At 36.5% G+C, this 18,927-nt stretch overlaps 2 protein-coding genes across 2 annotated transcripts in view; both read right to left on the minus strand.

The window, feature by feature from the left end:
- Positions 1-18,927, minus strand: part of LOC124162512 (transient receptor potential-gamma protein-like) — a 168,406-nt gene that overhangs the window by 144,273 nt on the left and 5,206 nt on the right. The window lies entirely within an intron of this gene.
- On the minus strand, positions 10,317-11,291 carry LOC124162514. Its single transcript, XM_046539080.1, has 2 exons — positions 10,943-11,291; positions 10,317-10,856 (listed from the first exon to the last, which is right to left on the minus strand). The coding sequence occupies exons 1-2, from the start codon at positions 11,118-11,120 to the stop codon at positions 10,642-10,644; spliced, it is 393 nt and encodes a 130-aa protein (XP_046395036.1). The 5' UTR covers positions 11,121-11,291; the 3' UTR covers positions 10,317-10,641.

An 18,927-nucleotide genomic window follows, 5' to 3' on the forward strand; every position in this document is an offset into this window, starting at 1 on the left:
ATGGAATTTTCATTAAACATATGTGAACTTCAAACATGTATGCACTAAATGGAAAGGGTTTCATGCTTATTCCTCACCCATGCAAACACTCTATTATAGAAAATCCCGCCAAGTTTGATTATAAAATTGTTCTAACTTCACTCGTTTAATTTGCATTTCAAAACGGCAGTTACTTTCTGAATAACTCTCGCACTATATCACTACGGAATTAAAAGAGTCCCACTGAAGACAGCAGTTTCTGAAAGGGATCTCAGTTTCTGATGATTACTCATCAAAATAAATGTTAGAAAGTGTGTAGAAAATAAGATTCACTGGACCAGGATGACTGAATGTGACGACAGAGATAAGTTTACCCTGACAATTTCACAAAATTGTGACCAAAAAAGGCAAAAATATTCTATGCTTAGTCCTCACTACGTAGGGACGCTGTAAAAAAACTTATAACATGGAAGAACAGATTTAATTTCTAGAAGGTGAAATACAGCGCATCATAAATATTCATACGTGCTCATACAAGTTCGCGTCCGGGATCTATCGAATGATAAAAAGACGACGGAAAATGTATATCTTGACGAACTCTAACAGCCATCGATATTCATCGTTGGCTTAACGGCATGGTTCGGAAGAGTGGTTTAGTGAAGGTATTTTGCCAAAGAAAAGTTTTTAATAATTGCGAAAGTTATGAAAAGGTATTCTTTCTTTTAATAAATCGATTTTTTACTAGAAAGCTAAGAGAGACTTTTTTATTCCGATAATGGATTCAATGACACGCCCACAGTGTCAACGGCTCCTTGCAAAGGTAACCTCGTGTATTAAATATTCTATTTTCTTCGCTTGATTAGGTATCTCAATAAAACGAGACACATCTAAAAATACACGAGAAATTGAAAAAATCGGGCTTCACAAAGTACCGCTGATCATCTGTAGAAAATATGACCACCATAAGGGCACTTCAAGTACAGCACTCACTCCTTAAGAAGGGAAGTAAAGCCGTGGTCCCTTAGGTGGCTTTCGTTAAGATCAGTGAAAAGGTACGCCGGGTTTCTCTCCGCCCTTCCATCTGAGGCCTTTTTTCATAGCGCAAATGATCTTGTCTGGATGCTAACGTCAATTCTAAATGTGACCTTACCATATGAGCAAGAGAATACTGGGTGGTGCTACTCGGAGGCTACGTCCTCCGCACTAGTGATGGGAAATGTCGGTTGAAATCGCTTTTTTGAGCAATCGGTTTGTAATTGAAACGAAAACCTCGAATTTTCAATATAAAACAGAATTTTGAACAAAAGGATCGATGAATCGAAAAAATCGACGGTTCTTTCTTAAAAAAATGGTTTGTTTACGAACAAGTTTACTAATCATTTGAAAAAAACTCAAAATACACAAATGAGTAGTCGAAAAAATCTACAAAATACATGCTTAAATTATTGCTGGTAAAAATTTACAAATGCAGGCAAATTACAGTTTGGGGATCACCGCTTGGAAAGAATCGGCTTCACAAATTTTTTATGAAAGCTCAGGAAGTTAAGATGCTTTCTTGATAATTGAGGGTATGCTCTTCCAATTTTACCGTCCTTTTAGGAAGGGACGGATGACGTTATCATAGGCCGGTAATGATGCTGCTGATATCAAATGAAATGGTCGAGATCGAAGTTGAATACTCGAGTTTGGATCATAGCTAGATCTCGATTTTCTTGATGTTAGACTATTTTCGATTTTTACCGAAATTGATTTTCCATCAATACTCTCCATCTCCCATGGGAGAATGGTAATATTTGATTTGGGTAGGGTATATGGGCCATGGTTGCGGGGCTCTAGGCTGCTTGTTCTCACTGTTGGGAACATTTGATTATGCCCTTCCCCATTTAACCCGTTGTCGTGCAACATTAGTGAGGCCGATCCGTGATGCAAAAGATCGTACTCGCGCTATAAATTATTCGCGGGAAGGGACGAACACATCGGGTCCTCCAATGCCTTCCCTTCCCTCACCCACCATGGACAACCTCAGTGCCCTGAGTGTATGCGAAAAAGTCACGTAGAATTTAACGAGATAAAAATGTCAAAATAGCTAATTTTGGTAACCTGCGGCCATAGTGAATGTGAATTACTTAAGAAATCTTAACTGACAGAGAAAATTGCATTATATTTTAAATGATGTTTAATTTTACAGGGTAATATTTTTCACGACACCGACGTAAACATTCATAAAAGAGTAGAGTGCCGTGGGACTAAAATTGTAAAATAATAACAGTTTTATTTTTGTTTACCAGAAGAAATTAAGAATACACAGAATAATAATACATAAAATAATAATGCATAAAATAAATTATCGCAGGTCTTATTGATTTGGAAGTCGTACGGAAAAATATGAAAGATCGAAAATAATCGTAATTAATTTAAATATCTACTCAAGGCCTTTTTAACTAATAAAAGAATGCATAGCAATTACATACCTATGATACGCTATGAAATTGCCCAAGTTTGGAATAGCGACTTGCGTAATGCTCAATACATTTTTGTAATATATTTGTAATGACGAACGCCTTTTTGACTTTATAACATACAATTTGAAACTTCCAATTTTTGCTCTCGACTTACGAATTCCTAAATAAAGCACGACAAAAATATTATGGGTATAAATTACCATTTAACGCAATGTTAAGAAAACCATGCTTATTTAAGTGTTGCAAATCATTGTAAAGTAAGAATTGAATGAAATAAAATAACTTTGTTTTATTCCACACTTTATTTTGAGTAGCATGTCCCGGGTTTCAATATCTAGTGCTATCATCAGATGTTGAAACCCGGGTCGTGCTATTCAAAATAAAGTGTGGAATAAAACAAAGCTATTTTATTTCATTCAATAATGAAGCAATTCCACAAAATAACGCCTGAGACCGCGTCTTATAGTAAAGTAAGAACAAAATATTTTCAACCATGTAATTAATATCATGATTCATGATGTAATTAATACCCTATTATTTTGAATATATTCATAGCATATTCTGTACAATTAATTTCGCTGTTTCATTAAAATTTTTGGCAAAAATTATACCTAATAAATAATTAAATGGTAATAATTTGCTTTAGGTAGCAGAAGTTATGAAATCAATAAGAGTAGAACGGCCTAGGTATTCTTATTACGAAATTCCTTTGATAATTTTTCCATGGGATTCCATTGCGAGGAACTAGTTGTCTGATATCACTAACGGTACATCCATTTGCATCGTTGTGTAACTTGCACGTCTTGGTTGATTTCTAAAAAAATCTAAGCATTCCCAAATGAAGATGACTCTTTCTTAATTATTCAGGCTTCAATCCACTTTAGCAGAATATTATTTCGTTCATTGGTTTGCCGTGTGTGCTCTCTCGCTTCATGTGACACAAAAACTTTGTGACATTTCTTCCCAAATTGCATTTGCAGATTTGTATCTGTGCGGGTTATAATTTGCAGAGAAAAATATTAAAGTTTGAGTCAAGCAGCGACATTCAGACACAAAAATAAGCTTGCGGAACACGATTACCTTGGTTCCCATGGTCTTAATACGGCTTAGAATGGATCGTGAATAGAATTTACAACATCCACTTTAAACTGATTGCTCGACATTTAACTATTCAAGGCAGCAAAACGTAAGAAGTCTAACTATTTCCTGAATGACATCTTTCCTCCATAGGCGGAGTCTATTGAGGAAACTGATGGTGGTTGTTTAACTTGTCGTGTTATGGGCGTAATATAAGGCCATCCGTCTTTAGATAAATCGTAGTATGCTTTATTTCAAAAAAGTGGTGCTAACCTCTAAATAAAAAAAAATAAAAAAAGAACGCAAAAGCCAAATTCATTCTAACGATACCAAAACCTATTTCTCGTATCAAAGGTTGGTTGATAAGAAGAAACACAAAAGTATTGTAAATAATGTAAAGAATAAAATTTAATTAGCTTTGGATCCCACGCATTTAGCACTTTGCGCGCTACGGACGTAATATTGCGCACTCGGTCTTTTGAAAAGTGGTACTTGGCCATTTTTGAACTAAGTGGGACTAACCTCTAAAAGAGAAAATGGAAAAAAAGAAGCAAAAATCATTCTTTAAAATGGTACCAAACTACTATTCCACTCATCAAAGATATAACACAAAATTATCGATAATGGCCAGCATTAGGGTGCAGATCTATAGTACTAAGGTCAGCACAGTAAGTATTAAGAATATTTTTTTAGGGCTTTGCAGTGTGTTGCTTTCCAATGACGACTTATGGAACGTAGTTAATATTACAAAAAACTTAGTTAAAGCGAAAACCGCGAAATATTCCGAAATATGATACAACTGAGAGTACTAAAATCTCTTTCTGATTCCGCAAACTAACGAACGCAGGGCGGTCAGGAGTGACACAGGTTTCGCGGCGGTGCATTCGACGAAATAGAAGGGATCGTGGAGGAGACCATGTGGCTGCGCCCAGCCTCTTATGATATTTATAGCCTCTTGTTTACGGGGATGATTTCCTCCCTCTCAGCCGAGGGAGTGTGGTGAGAAAGCCATTCCCCACCTCTCAAAAGTAGCGACTTACGGGGATCAGCTCGTGTCTCCACAGTGGCGCATCTTGGAGCTTGCTTACACTATCCACAGGAAGTTAAGAAACCTCAAGAGGAAACAATGGAGGAAGTATTGGCAATCTTCACTTCACACTACATTTGGAGCCTGAGGCTAATATCCTCTCCATTATCAAATACCAACAAAGACGATATTGGAATATTCCTTATTCAACTTATCTACTTTCCCTTCAATGATTACTCTGCTATGACCCCGCGGATAATATCCTATGAATCACCACCTATCAAATAATGTGTCGACCTTTTTATCGAGTACGTTTCTAATCACACCAAAGAGATAACCCCATGTAAAAATAATAAATATCAATGTAATATAAATACCTTTATATTACGATATAGAGTCTGGATATGTAACTGCTTAATAATTATTGGGTATTAATAAATAGACCAATGATGATGATGACACCTTGTGGACTAGCCCTATGAATTCAGCAATGGAAGATTTCGGTAATTAGAGTTTCAAAATTGCGGATCGTCACTGGAGTAAACATTGTTCATTAATATGTTCTTAGATCAAATCAGGGCTTTCAAATAATAATAATAATAATAATTTGAATAGGTCATAGGTATATGATCTGTTTGTGTTCTTTTGCGGTGAATGAATACCAATCACATATTCCTTAATATAACAATAACTACGATTGTTATACTATTTTAGTTTTATTCGATGACCAATATTTAGGAATTCTTCCCTAGCTCTGAAAAATATCATTGGCTTCATTATTAGTAAAAGGTCATTGAAATCCGAAACGGCGACATATAAATACGCCTTTAAAATGGTAAAACAGTCGTTTTCTGAGATCTCGGCAGCAATAATCTTGTGCGGAGACCGGTCCAAATTCTATACCTAATGAAATTCTTCTTCATATAATTAGAATTTTAAATTATTAGATGAATGGTTTCCGAGGAAGTTAAGACTCATGTTTTCTATTTTCAAATTATGTCCCGGTAAAATATGTGCAATTTTCAAAACATTGAAAAAAAATTCCGAAACAACAATTTTGCTTTCATTAGGATATTTTACTGCGCTAGAACTACAATTGCAGTATTTTTTACAGCTCTTAGATCGCAAAGCCGATTGCACAAAAAGGCGCAAGTACAACGCAGACCTGTGAATATATTTTAGAATTCAAACATTATTTCAGTTTAGTTCCTTTCACAAACGCGAAAATAAAATTAAAGTACGACATTATTTTTATATCGAATTTCTTCCATAGTAATGGCGGTCCGCACGTATTTGAAGGTGCATGCGTTTGAAATCATGTTATTTTCCTTTTTCATGCATGGATTTATCCTGATTTTTTAAAAATTGAAGTACATTTACTTTCACATGGGCCAGGGTCTCACGAAAATAAATGAAATATTATATTTACTATTATAATATTTGAGGTTAGGTGGAGACTATTCGTCGAAATAATTTGAACACGTAAAACATCTATGCATGTATTTATTCTGAGTTTTAAAAATAGATATGCATTCACTTTCACATGGGCCAGGAGCTAAAGAAAATAAATGAAATATTATTATTACTATTATAATACTTGAGGTTGAGTAGAGCCTAGGTATTCGTTGAAATCATTTGAGAATGTAAAACTTCTATACATGCGTATTTTTTTTCTCGGCTAGTGAAGCCATACAAAACACCCACAAACACCATCAAATATTGATAATTCGAGCACTTGGGTCAGAGGTTCATTTAAAAGATAAAATAAAAGAAACAGGCACGCACCAATCTCACTCCTCTGAGGAAGCCGACCAATAATATTCGAGTGGGATCAGGTGTATTTGGTGGCGAGCTAAGAACTTGAGGGACCAGGCACAGGGTAAGGGAAGGCTAAAGGAAGATATATGGCCGAGAGAAAGCGGAGTCTCTCAATCAGACGCAGTCACACGGATCCCTCTCAAAGTATTCTCTCAGCTACCAGAAGGCCAGTTACCATGGTGCCCATGGGAAGAGTTCATTATTTCTCAACGGACAGTTAGAAAAGTTTGAAAAAAACACCGCAGGAGAAGAGCTTGGTAAATTTCTTTTGACCTCTTGAAAAAGAGCGACGAATGGGGTTTGACGAGACCATCGTCACGAATTTTTCCAAATGGAATGTGTTTCTACGACTTCCATTTGGAGGATTTTTTAGTGATCTGAGACTTTTCCGGAAAAATGGCCTTCTCTGGGACTTTTTGCCAAAATCACTAGATATAATTAAGAATTTCGCCTTTAAGACCATTTAAACTAAACAGAAACCTGCCAAATTAAAGGTTTTATAGGTGGTAGGTGCTATACAGAAAATGTGTAAATGTGAGAGAAACTATGCAAGTAAAATTGTTTACAAAATGCATATATTTTTCATGGACTTATGATGCAACATGAAATTTTAGGGGAGGTAGTGGGTGTTTGGATAGATGAACGGCCTAAAGGTTCATAAAAACTTTGGAGGTGAGTAAAATAAAAAATGAAACAAGAAACTTACAGCAGTTCTTTTATGCTGACACAGAAAATATATATCTTTTATGCACTGTCATGATAAAAAAATGTAAATATTGAGATAAAATTTGTTGACAAATAGGGGAACTCTTAACGTGAGCTGTTGAAATATTTTAACACGAAAAAATACAGTCACTAAATTATTTTTCACTGTGAGTACAAATATGTATTTCTTATTTTCATAGATGGTATCCAAGGATAAGTCTTCAAAAGTAGTTTCTTAAACATGCGTAAAATTTTCAAACCTTGAGCTGTTAATTAATCCAAGTTAAAAATTGATTATTTAAAATATCTTACGGATGGTTAAAATGTTTATATAATCCTGGCACCTTTAACGAACCTATTCGGAGTAATTTTTGTCCTCAGGATACACTAAAAGTTTGGACGTAAAAATTAAAAGCATTCAATGATAGATACACCAATAAAAGGAAAATATTATAATACATCGTTTCAAATTTTAGCACTGCATATTTCATGATGATAAACTCCTGCTCATGTAAAATATTCTTGCTTAACATCTGGACAGTACGCATTCAAACAAATTTCATACCATCGGCATGTTTATGAGAAATGTTTCATCTCATCGTAAGGTAATTAATCTAGAATATTTATAATTTATAATTTTTTTTTCATATTTTTTATTTATAATTTTTTCATTTTAATTCATGAATTTTATAGAATATTTATTAATTTATAAATTCCACCATTCAATTAAAAAATAACTAAATAGCCTGTGGATGCTACTTTATTGAAATAAATTCCATAGTTTTACTAAGAAAATATGCAGTAATAGAAACCTAATTAAATCAAGGTAAATTCAGTGTATTTTTGTTTTTATTTTCAACTTTTCTCGTAATAAAGTCTTATTTATTCTGTAGCCACTCTTTTTACACAGAAAAATACCGACGTAAACAGGCTAAGTCAAAATATTTTAACTCATTGAAAAATAATTAAACTACTCCATTTCAATATTTACCCTTCCTTTAATTTTGCTAGGTTATTATGGATCAAAAATTGGGTTAAGTGTTGATGTTAAGTTCGAGTGAAAAATAAGTTCCTCTAGTGTCGGGTTCTGGATCGAGGCTCTTTTTTGGCCCTCACCTCAATCTATCTTTGCTAATCTTTAGTGGCCCCTAAAATAAGGAATCCTGGGGATGCTGGAATCTTCAAATTAACACTTCAATTTTTACAATAATACTATCGACCAACTAGTTGAATAGTAAGGGTGTGGTGATCGAAAAAAAAATTTCTATTGATATATTATGTACCACAATGACTTCCCTAACTAGTAATCAACTCAAAATAAATAAAATATTTCGTGATATTACCGAGACTATTATCCGAAGTACCGCATGAAGGCTCAAAGAGATATGTATTCATATTCATGGAGTCTTTTTCCACTATATATTGTGATCAACAATTCAATAGAATGTTTAGAAAAATATTACCTGCTATCATGAGATATTCACGGAAGTATCTCTCAATTTTCAAAATTTGTTTTTGCTAAAATTTATCAACTGTTTTACGCGTCTAATTCTCATTAACTGAGGCTTCATCATACGCGCTATATCTTTGAGAAATTAGCTATTTAAAATGGAAAAAAGTAATAGTCGACCAACCGACGATGTGGTGAAAACATGGAAGTAAGGTATTATTAGAAGGGTTACTGTTTAACATGATGGAGCCATGATATAGCTATCTCCTAAGAAGTAATAGTTATGACTTAATAGAAGATAAGTATAACGTGTTTCACAATGAATTTTCGTATTCTTTCTCCAGCTGCCCATGTTAAAATTTTTGTATTCACAGCTCTCTATGTGTGTGATTTAGTTGTTTCAAGGATGAAGCAATAAAAAGCGAGTTAAGTCTTATCAGATCTACGAACCTTCACGTGGTAGCAGGCTATGTTTTTCAAAATATGCTAATAAATCCAGAAAATTCAAAAAATTTCTAAAATATTTATGCTAAAAATCAACAATTCAATCATTAGAGGCATCTTCCTCATCATAGATTTTATTTTGATTTTTGCGGAATATTTTTCTTAAAATAATGAAAAGAAAATATTTTATAGTTTTTTTCTTAATTGAAGAAGCCGAAAGTCAAGATGAGCTCCACACAACTAGGTAATACATTGCACCCTCTTTTTACGAAACGACTGATTTTAGAGCGATTTCCACCGAAAAAGTTGATCCGTCATTTTTTTCCGAACGAGGCATCGGTTTTAATAGCTTCATCTTTAATCCATACAGCGCCCGTCATTTTCTTCTGATATCCTACGCAATAGAAATATATTCTTCAAAAATAGACACGGGATATTTCTGATATGAAAAAAATGTTGCTTTAATGAATAGATCATAAACTATTTTTGGTGTAAACAATTTTCGCTTTTATGATTTGTAAACATACAACTCTTTTTAACTTTAATAACATAAGAAGCCGATAAAATATTGGCAAAATATTTTACCCTGTCGGAAGGGTTAAACAACCAAAAGCTTCTCGTAAATAGATTCGCGCAAAAAATATACAATAGAATGTCGAGAAAGACGTCATATTGATGCGCGAAAAGGATTTCATCGGCCTGAGACCGTAAGAAAAAGAAGATATTTTTCATATCAAGAAAATAAATCTTGAACGAGCCACCCCGGTTTTATAGCTGACATCTTCTCACGGGTTCGCAGGATAAGAAAATGTTGGACGTCTCACGAAGGAGCTGTCCCGGCGTCGGTGGCAGCTTACTCGGGGGATGAAGAGGGCAAATCCAAGCTCCGAGATGACGACCCCGGCCAATAGATCATATCGTGCATGAGCGATGGATCATCCCGTCACGGATAGATGACGTGCAAAAATGGGTCAACGTTCACCCAGCCGATAAATTCAATGAGGGCGGGACCGATGGGCCATCTTAAGCGCATTGCCCTCAGCACGCTCACATTACACCTATTAACACTAGAACCGCGGACTTTTTCGTATACCTAGAACCGCGGAGGGGGTCATTTTGACCCCTCGCCTTTTCTTGCCATATTTTTAGTATTTTGGGTTTCTTTTGGATACTGCACTATGTGAAATGAATTATCTGAGATTTACAATGAAATTTGAATGATATGTGGGCGGTATAAGCGCTAGATAGGCTACTTGCCTTGCACAAATAATGCGTTTTTCACATTTTTACTATATGTTCGGCTGAGGATGGGGGAAAAATGTAAATTTATTTAAGAAAAAAGAAACACTTTTATTGGTGCAGAGAAGCATACAGTAATGAAGAATGTCAAGTCAAGCTCCAAGTTCCTTGCTCCGTACGTGCATACAAAACTGCAATGAAAGCTTCCAGTTCATCCATAGATACCGACCAGTCCTCCCCACTTTCTTCACGAGCCCGATTTTCCGTGCACATCTTCATGTGCTTCAGCATAGTTGCAGTTATCACCAAATCCCATGCTGAGCGAACATCACCCTCAGTGAAGAAGAAGATTGAAGACTAGCTCGCCCCCGGCGAGAACCACCTCGTCCTCGTACCTGGCCACGAGAGCGGCAGCAGCAGACTCAAGCGGCTCGTCGTCTTCAGCAGGTGCGACTACAGCATCGCCACCCCCACGTCCTCGATGGCCCCGAGCACCACGGCAGAGGCCCTGGGCAGTTCCAGGGAGACCCCATCCCTCGAGCAGGAACTGTGGACGCGACTTGGTCCACGGGAGGCTGTATTTGGGGACCACGTCCACGTCGTAGTGTGCGGGTGGTTGGCGGCTGATAGGGAACGTACTCCTCACCTTCATTACCTGTACCAAACAAAATAAATGCTTTATGAAATAGATTTGTAACAGTTATCAAAGAATGCGAGTAAAATAAAAATTAGGAAACTTACCAGTGTCTTCGCTTGAATCTTCAGTCAAGGACTCTTCACTGTCTTCCTCGGCGTCAACGCCGCCGTCATACACTACAACAGGATCATCCTCCGCCTCAGAGCAATCCTCAGGCACATCCTGAAGTTGCTCGAGAATACGAACGACCTGGTCTGCGGTGTATCCCTTTGACCGACGCATCGCTGGGCGTTGAATGGAGTATCACCCTTGAAACGGTATTGCCCTTCGTTCAGCGCTGAGCGATGCAGCGCAACAATCGAACGGGCGAGACGAACTACCGCGCAAACTGATGAATTCGGGTGAATTGCGAAGTATTACATTGTAATTCATGTAATTGAGCTGGCAACTACAATGACGCCACACTGGTAGGGGAGGCACGGTAGGAGAAGGAAGGAGCCTTGAGTGGGGGTAGCCGAGGAAAGGGGGGTGCCCGGAAATTTTCGCGTAGATCCATTTCTACGCGGCTCGACTCTCACATTCTTTCAGGCGTCCGCTGGGCAGGTTGCCTTTATCTGCGGCCTAATAAGAAACGACAGAGGTAATCCATGCCATTCCCATACATTCGACCTTCGAAAATAACGCTTGCGGTGAATTTCTGCTTCGAAAATATAAAGTTCGGGAACGACAACAGAGCAGGGGTCAAAATGACCCCTACCGCGGTTCTAGGTATATTGTTGTCTAGTGTTCACAAAAATAGTCCTAGAGCGTCGGAATTTCGCACGAATACGCCTTTCTACAATTCATTAAAAGTCAGAAAATGTCAGGTTTGTGAAAAAAAAATTAAGTGTGAAATATACATGTTGAAAATCGTAAGGGGTCAATTTGACCCCCTCCGCGGTTCTAGTGTTAATCACCGGTTAGTCACCGGGAATATCACTAAAGATGAATGCAGAATAGTTAGAAATTGAACGTTGGCTAAACTGGCTCAAATTATCGACCGGAAATCGGTGGATCCGGGTTCGAATTCCGGTCAAAGCGATACTCTTTTTTCTCTGTGGAATGTTCGCACATTTTGTGCAATGTGAGTTACTCCGTAAAGTTATCGTGGCTCGTCACGGCATGCCTAATTTGCCACATTTTTAAATTCTTAATCTCCGCTATGATTAAATAATCATTATCCTGATAAGGTATTTGAGCAATTTATCACTAGTGATCATGCTGGTGCCCTTAGTATTTTTGGCTTTCTTTCTTTTCCTAAATATTATTATAGCATCAGACTCCATACAGATTCATAATAGTGTAATTAAGTTCACCAATGTGCCCTTGCTTACGTGGTAGAATGTCATAATCAACAGAACAGTAATTGTATCCTTGAAAAGCAAAAAAAGCATAAGTTTTAAGTCAAAAAGTGGGTAAATACCAATTAAAACGATGAAATTAATGATTATTCTCATTCTATAAAAATCTTCTTGCAGATTAAGAATTAATTACTCCATGATTGTGTGAATGCTGAAAAGTAAGCACAATTTGAATAACTATAAAATAGCATAAAAACAATCTTGCCGAATACGGCTAGGATATTAGCTACCTTCCATTAAGAAAATTACTTTTTTCGAAGCCTTTCTCACTGATGCTACGGTCACAAAATTCTCTTGTTGACTCAAATAACGAGAAATGGAGTTCCAGAGTGACCTTGAAGAAAAATAACACGTGGTCGCCAAGTCTTCTTAGATAATTGCCATGCTACCGTATATTTCCACGACCCATGGCTAAGAATTAATTGGCACTCTGTATTTAATAGCTGGTGATAATAAAAGGAGAGGCTATAATACTTTTAAAGTGATATTAATTGCACATTTTTATTAACATTGAATTATCCTACGCAAAAGTAGAAAGAAAATGCGAGGATAAAAATTTCAAGCAATTACCACTCACTATATTAAGCCATGTTTTGTGTCTCATGCCGGAAGAAACGCATTTTCTTCCACCGAATTAATTGCTGACTATCAGCAAAATATTTTTTATTCATCTTTCAATGCAAGCCTAGCCTTATTTATTCACCCTTATAATATCTAAACCTACTCTTCTAATTGCAAGGTAAGGTACAAGTTATTGCAGAATAAAATTTAATCCAGCAGTTAGATGCGTAGTGGATTCATTAATCCATCCGAACATAACAATCCACTGATTCATAAAACCGCACACGATCAACATAAAAAATATCAAATGCCTGTTTATGTTTAGAGTAAAATGCGTTCCCCGAACCATTCACATGTATTGCTATCTCGTCCTGAGGGTGAAATATAAAAAAAAACGCAGCAATCATATTATATCACTAATGTGCAAGGCTGTGCCTCAGGAATTGTTAATTGTCCACTCAGTCTCATCAAATTATTCAAACCGAAGGTCAGTTCTCCACTTAGGCGCCTGTATTTGCCGCGTTTTCTATGATAAAATATAAGATATAACCGATCATTTCCAATTGAATATATGATTTTTTTCCAAAATGGATAACATTGGTGAACACATCATTCCCAATGTTTCAGAAATACTAAAACAAAAAATAACACATAGCTATATACATTTCGTCGGTATAACTGTTTTATTTTCACAAAATGAGATTTCATTCGTACTAAATATTATTTTTCTTCTGCAGTTACCTGATTTAAGCGTTGAAAAAAATCAAAGACATCGAATTCAAAACATAGATTTAGGAGCTGTGAGTAACTAATGATAATTAGCCAAGTTAGACCTGTGAATCAGGCTAAATAATTGACAAAAAGCTCCACGCATGAAAATTGTGTGCGCTAAAATCACATGGTTTACCGTAGATAAGACGAAGAATACGTGCTAACTTCAAGGAGGAAATAGAAATAAAAATGAAGTCCAAAGATATCACTTACGTTTTGAATGCTGTGTTCAATTGACAAAGATATCATCAATGAAAAATCTCAATGCAACGTCGTGAGTATCAGCGGCAGGTATTCTTTGCTTAACCAATTTACGTTCTAATAAATGGAGAAGGAAAAAAAATTACCGGTTAAAGTGTACAAAAGTGGAATAAAAAAAGAATCGTAGAAAACTTTTGCAGTCCGTGGTGCCCTCTGATGTTCTTTTCGGGTAAAACCACGCTGCGTTTTTAAAATATTAACCAACAGTTTCACAATTGATGTTGGACACTTCCTCAGAGTCGACACATTTATTGGGTATAATGTTTTATATCCTGAAGAGGGTGGAGGTATAGCAAATGTTGAGGGCAAGTGCGGCTTTTACGTCGTTAGTCATTTTTTCTTTCATGTTGTACATTTCATACACATGGAACAGTTCAATTTCAAAAGATTTGTCGGCCTCGGTGACGCCGGGGTAAAGTCCTCATCTGCCAAACAAGAGATCGCGAGTTCGAGTTCCGCCTGGGTATGTTGCTCCTATCAAGGGCATGGATATTTGTGCTTGTGCAATTACAACTCATTTCAGCTCTATTCAGGAAACATTTAAACTACGTTTTATTTTTGGTGTATAGTTTAATGGTAAAATATGTATCTGTCACAATTATTTAAATTCATTAGAACATTTTCACATTTTTAAAATGAGATTTCTTGATATTTCATTTCTCCCAGACGTAGTTCTGGGTTAGAAAGGGTCAACATGTTGAAAACCCCGATGGAATACGCCGATGTATGCTTATTTGGTATAATTATAAATAAAATAAAAGAACATCATTTTACAGCCTTACTTAATTCGAAAATTCAGAGTACGCTATCCGTTTAGACTTATTTTACAGCTCCCCTTCCCTTTATCAAGCACTACGATAAAGACCTGATTTTATACCGTACTGGATGCAGTCATGTCATGTGCCGCGAACAGTAAACTCGACAATACCGCAACGCACTTCAAATTTCCTGACACCCACCTCGTCCCACGCCACCGAATTCCGCCCGGGTCTCTGATGGCAGCACTGATACCGTCGGTCGCGTAATCTCAGACGAGACACGTTGGGATCGGGACGTTCGCCGTGAGATAAAAATCATGGAAGAGATGGAAAAAGAGAGTGCGGTAGGGGAAGATGTGACGGATGCAATTTCGTGAGATGCCATCTAGATCAGCCCGAGTGGAAACGAAGTTTGAAGACAATATGTGACGAAGATAGGGAATGCGATGACAAAGCCATGCCACTGAGGACACCATGACAAAGACGTTGCGATAAAACCACGAGACGAGCTCAATTTATTCGCAAATATCATGAAATATTAATAAGTGTGACTCGATTTGTTACCTTAGCACTCAGACTTATGGCGGGAACACGCTCAGCTATTGCAAAGGCATTCAATTTTTATACACGTTATCTTTTGGAAGTTTTCAAAGAAAACGACGACCTTCCAAAGGTAATTATGAGCATAATACAGCAAAACTATATTGACAAGCATATAATATCATAGTGGAGCGAAATATATTGAATACTAATGTCTTTCAAATAACTTTAAACCCCTTAAAAAATGAGATGTATAACACGCTTCGATTTGCTCCCCTCTGAATGTTATCGCCAAAACTCAAGAATATTGTGAATTATTTACAAGTTTGTCTCAATTTGAAAAACAACACAAATCTTAAAGAAACGAACTAACTCAGCTAGGTAATTATTATTAGGCAAAGGTATTAAATTTTATGACAAGTTGACCGTTTGAATTCAAATTAAGACACCGATAACGTTTCAGAGACATACAGAACATGATAAGGTCACATTGCAATCTAAAGGCGGAAAAATCATACGTGAGCAAAATAATTGGCCACTATAATTTTTTTAAATTCATTTAAATATTAAAAAACACTCCAGAACAGAATGCATCGTTGTGCGCTGATTAGAAATTCTTTGCCACGATTCGAATGCCATAAAATATTTAATATTTCGTCTCAATGTCTTATCAATCCTCCATTTTTACGGTGGTGGATGTTCATAAATTATTAATTCCTTCGATTATAAAGTCAGTTTACCTTCAGAATGGAGAAAATATACTGATGACCGACGTATTTTCAAGCTTGCGAAGCAAATACGAGGGCAATACAATTAGGTAAGATAGATTACGTTTCGAATGAAATTTACCCGCATGTTTTTAAAAAAGGACTCTTGAATTCCATCGGTGTGCGCCTCAATGAAATTCCAATTGCTTACAGGAAAATCCTTCGCTACAGCAAGGGTATTTACTTATTACGTCCATCATAGGAGAACTTACTAGTTCATCAATGCTGCCGTTCACTTTTACGTGCCACCATTGATAATCTACGGTCCGCTAACTACCGTTATGTATGCATCATCTGCGTTTATCGCAGTTTAGCATAAAAAATTTCCTATAAGTGTAGACAAAATTTCAATATTTGTTTCACAGTGACTTTCTTTTTGTCCGTACGCTAAATTTTAGTGTGTACGAAGATAGCTAACGTAAGCGATCATTTTCAAATAATTTAATCCTAACCCTTTCTAACCCAGAGCTGTTTCTGGGAGAAATCAAATTTCATGATTTTTCATTTTGAACACTTGAAAATTTTATTCTCTATGATAACTATCCTGGCAGCTAAATTTTTCGTCATTAAAGCTTACACAACAAAATAATATTTAGTTTAGATATCGCTTAAATAGAGCTGGAAGTTGAAACATTTATGATGTTGCTTAGAAGCAACACTGGGGACATAAAGGGCTAACGCAAAAAGTCTCCATGAAACGTGGATTTTAAGTGGGCTAGTCGGTTATGAAGTAATCTACATTACAACGTCTGCATTTATGAAGTTCATTGATGGCATCACGTACAAAAAAGTCCGAGATGCAAGCTCTGGCAAAGATCTTATAAAGACTAAGCTCTCGACAACCCAATCCACTGAGTTTAATTGAGATTTGAATATCTACGCTGCATAATTATCTCGAGTCAACAAACCTTGGGAGTTGTTTGCTAGGTCTCTCCAGCCCACTGCATCATCCTCCATCTAATCCCATTAATTCTTCATGGATCAGCAATGCAGGGGCTGCGCTTAAACACACATTTCCACTGGGCTCAATTTTCACCCAAAGCGTGAGATACAGTGGGTATATGGAAAGAGGAAAGGCAAATGTGAAGATAACCACACTTAAAAACTACCCCGAAAGCCGCATGAAAAGCATATAGCAGATGGTGTAGGACACAGGTGTTAACCTGCATATTTATCAAGTACAATAATCAAGGCCAGCGCTGCTAAGATCACTTGTATACGTCCTAATATTCCTTATATTTATCTGTTTCTGAGGGGAAAAACGAGTCCCTATCCACATCTAAAAGGTAGGTTACTGCGGTTAAAATTAATCACTGCACTATTTCGTCTTCGGAAAAAAGATGGATTGCTGATTGGCCACCAAAACGTCTGCCGTATATATGAACAGTGACAACTCAACGCTGCTTCACCCCGAAGACCGAGATAATGCAGTGACTACCTATTCACATCTGTTCGGTAAGTTTAACTCTTCCTTTATTGTTTCTGTAAGGCATGGGAATGTATTGTGGTAGTAAAATATTATTCAGCGCGTCACTCTGAGGTATAAGTGTTCTCAATTGGTCAAGTAAATAAATCCTAGAACGTAGCATCCGCGTTGCACTCCCAAATCCGTATAGAAGCAGAGTAATACTTACGCTTGCTCATAGCAGTTTTTGACGAATCACGTCGCATTCCTTCAAGTTTCATTTAATTGATGGGTGAAATTATTTGTCGATGGATTGAATATGATTTCTATTGAAGGTCGAAATATTACGACCAATGGATAGAAGTAATTGATAAAGCTTTAAAAAATATGACAGCGTAATCAAATCGTCCTCAGCTTGAAGTCTCCTCCGTTATACCGAAACAGCGGGAATTTAAAGCATTTCTGGGCCATAGTTAATGCATTATTAGATTATTAGGAAGTTCTTTATTAAGCTTCGGTTTAATATCATTCGTTCCTTCCATATTTCTACATACCAATTTACTCATTACTGAATTCGGCATAAACAACACGGGGACTGTTTTCACTCATTTCTTTTGCGAACAATAGATACTTACTTCAAAGGAAGTCAACAGGTTTTATTTTTTGATGAAATAGAATTATTTAAATAGTCTGCACCAAACAAAATCAAACCAATTTCTCCGCAGCGACAAAATTGAGCTTAAAACTTGAAATAATCCTGGTATCTCAAGAGTAATGCTGATTGCTTCGAACGGCAGCCGTTTTTTCGCGCGGAGACCGCGAAATCGTTCATGCTTCGTCCAATCGACGGTAGAGGCGTTGCTCGCTGCGCCGTTCATCCCGACTCACTCCACAGAGGAATCTTTCGCTGGCAGTATTGCTCCCTATCCTATCCTTCCTCTTCCCCGGAATCTCGTGAGACTAAATTACAAGTAGATCACTCTTTGTGGGACCACGAAAGAGGAATAGAAAATTCACTGACTTAGTTCATTATGTCATTATCAAGGTACTTTGATTATCACATAATAGGCAACAAAACCATACCAAACCTGTGCCAATACCATGGTCAGAAATTACATGACAGTGTGGAAGATAAGAAAAGATTTTTTCCTACGTCTTTTCTAAAAAAAGATTCTGCAACATTTATATAACCCACTATTTACCAGCATGTAAGTAACTAGCACGTAGAGGCATTTTCTCTGCTATATTTTCACAAATAAATCCTATTTTTTCGATATGAATTGTGTATAAAAGTTATGAAACGCCTATAAAACTAAATGAACCGTATTTTAATTCCAATTTATTCATCAAAAAACTGTACCTATGTGTTCATATATCCTAACTGAGCACATCCACTAAGCCGTATTAAAAATCTCAACTTTCCATTCCATACCATCAGCACTGTACCCATGTTTTCAAACACATCTTTGTACACACATCTTAGGTCTTCCTTGTGTCTCATCAATAATTCAAATCAGCATTTTGCACAGCCAAAAAATATTTTTAATTCATTTAAGTTTTATGATTTTGTTCTCAAGATCTAAAATTTATACGTAGAGATAAACGAAGTAATTAAAGACACATGTA

The sequence above is a fragment of the Ischnura elegans genome, chromosome 7 (genome assembly GCF_921293095.1).
Source record: "Ischnura elegans chromosome 7, ioIscEleg1.1, whole genome shotgun sequence".
NCBI classification, from domain to species: Eukaryota; Metazoa; Arthropoda; class Insecta; order Odonata; family Coenagrionidae; genus Ischnura; species Ischnura elegans.

Excerpts from the sequence above, each read along its gene's own strand:
- LOC124162514 (XM_046539080.1), bottom strand. The coding sequence starts at position 11,120 with ATGCGTCGGTCAAAGGGATACACCGCAGACCAGGTCGTTCGTATTCTC. Across the intron at positions 10,857-10,942 it reads AGATTCAAGCGAAGACACTG|GTAATGAAGGTGAGGAGTAC; the intron begins GTAAGTTTCCTA and ends TGTTTGGTACAG.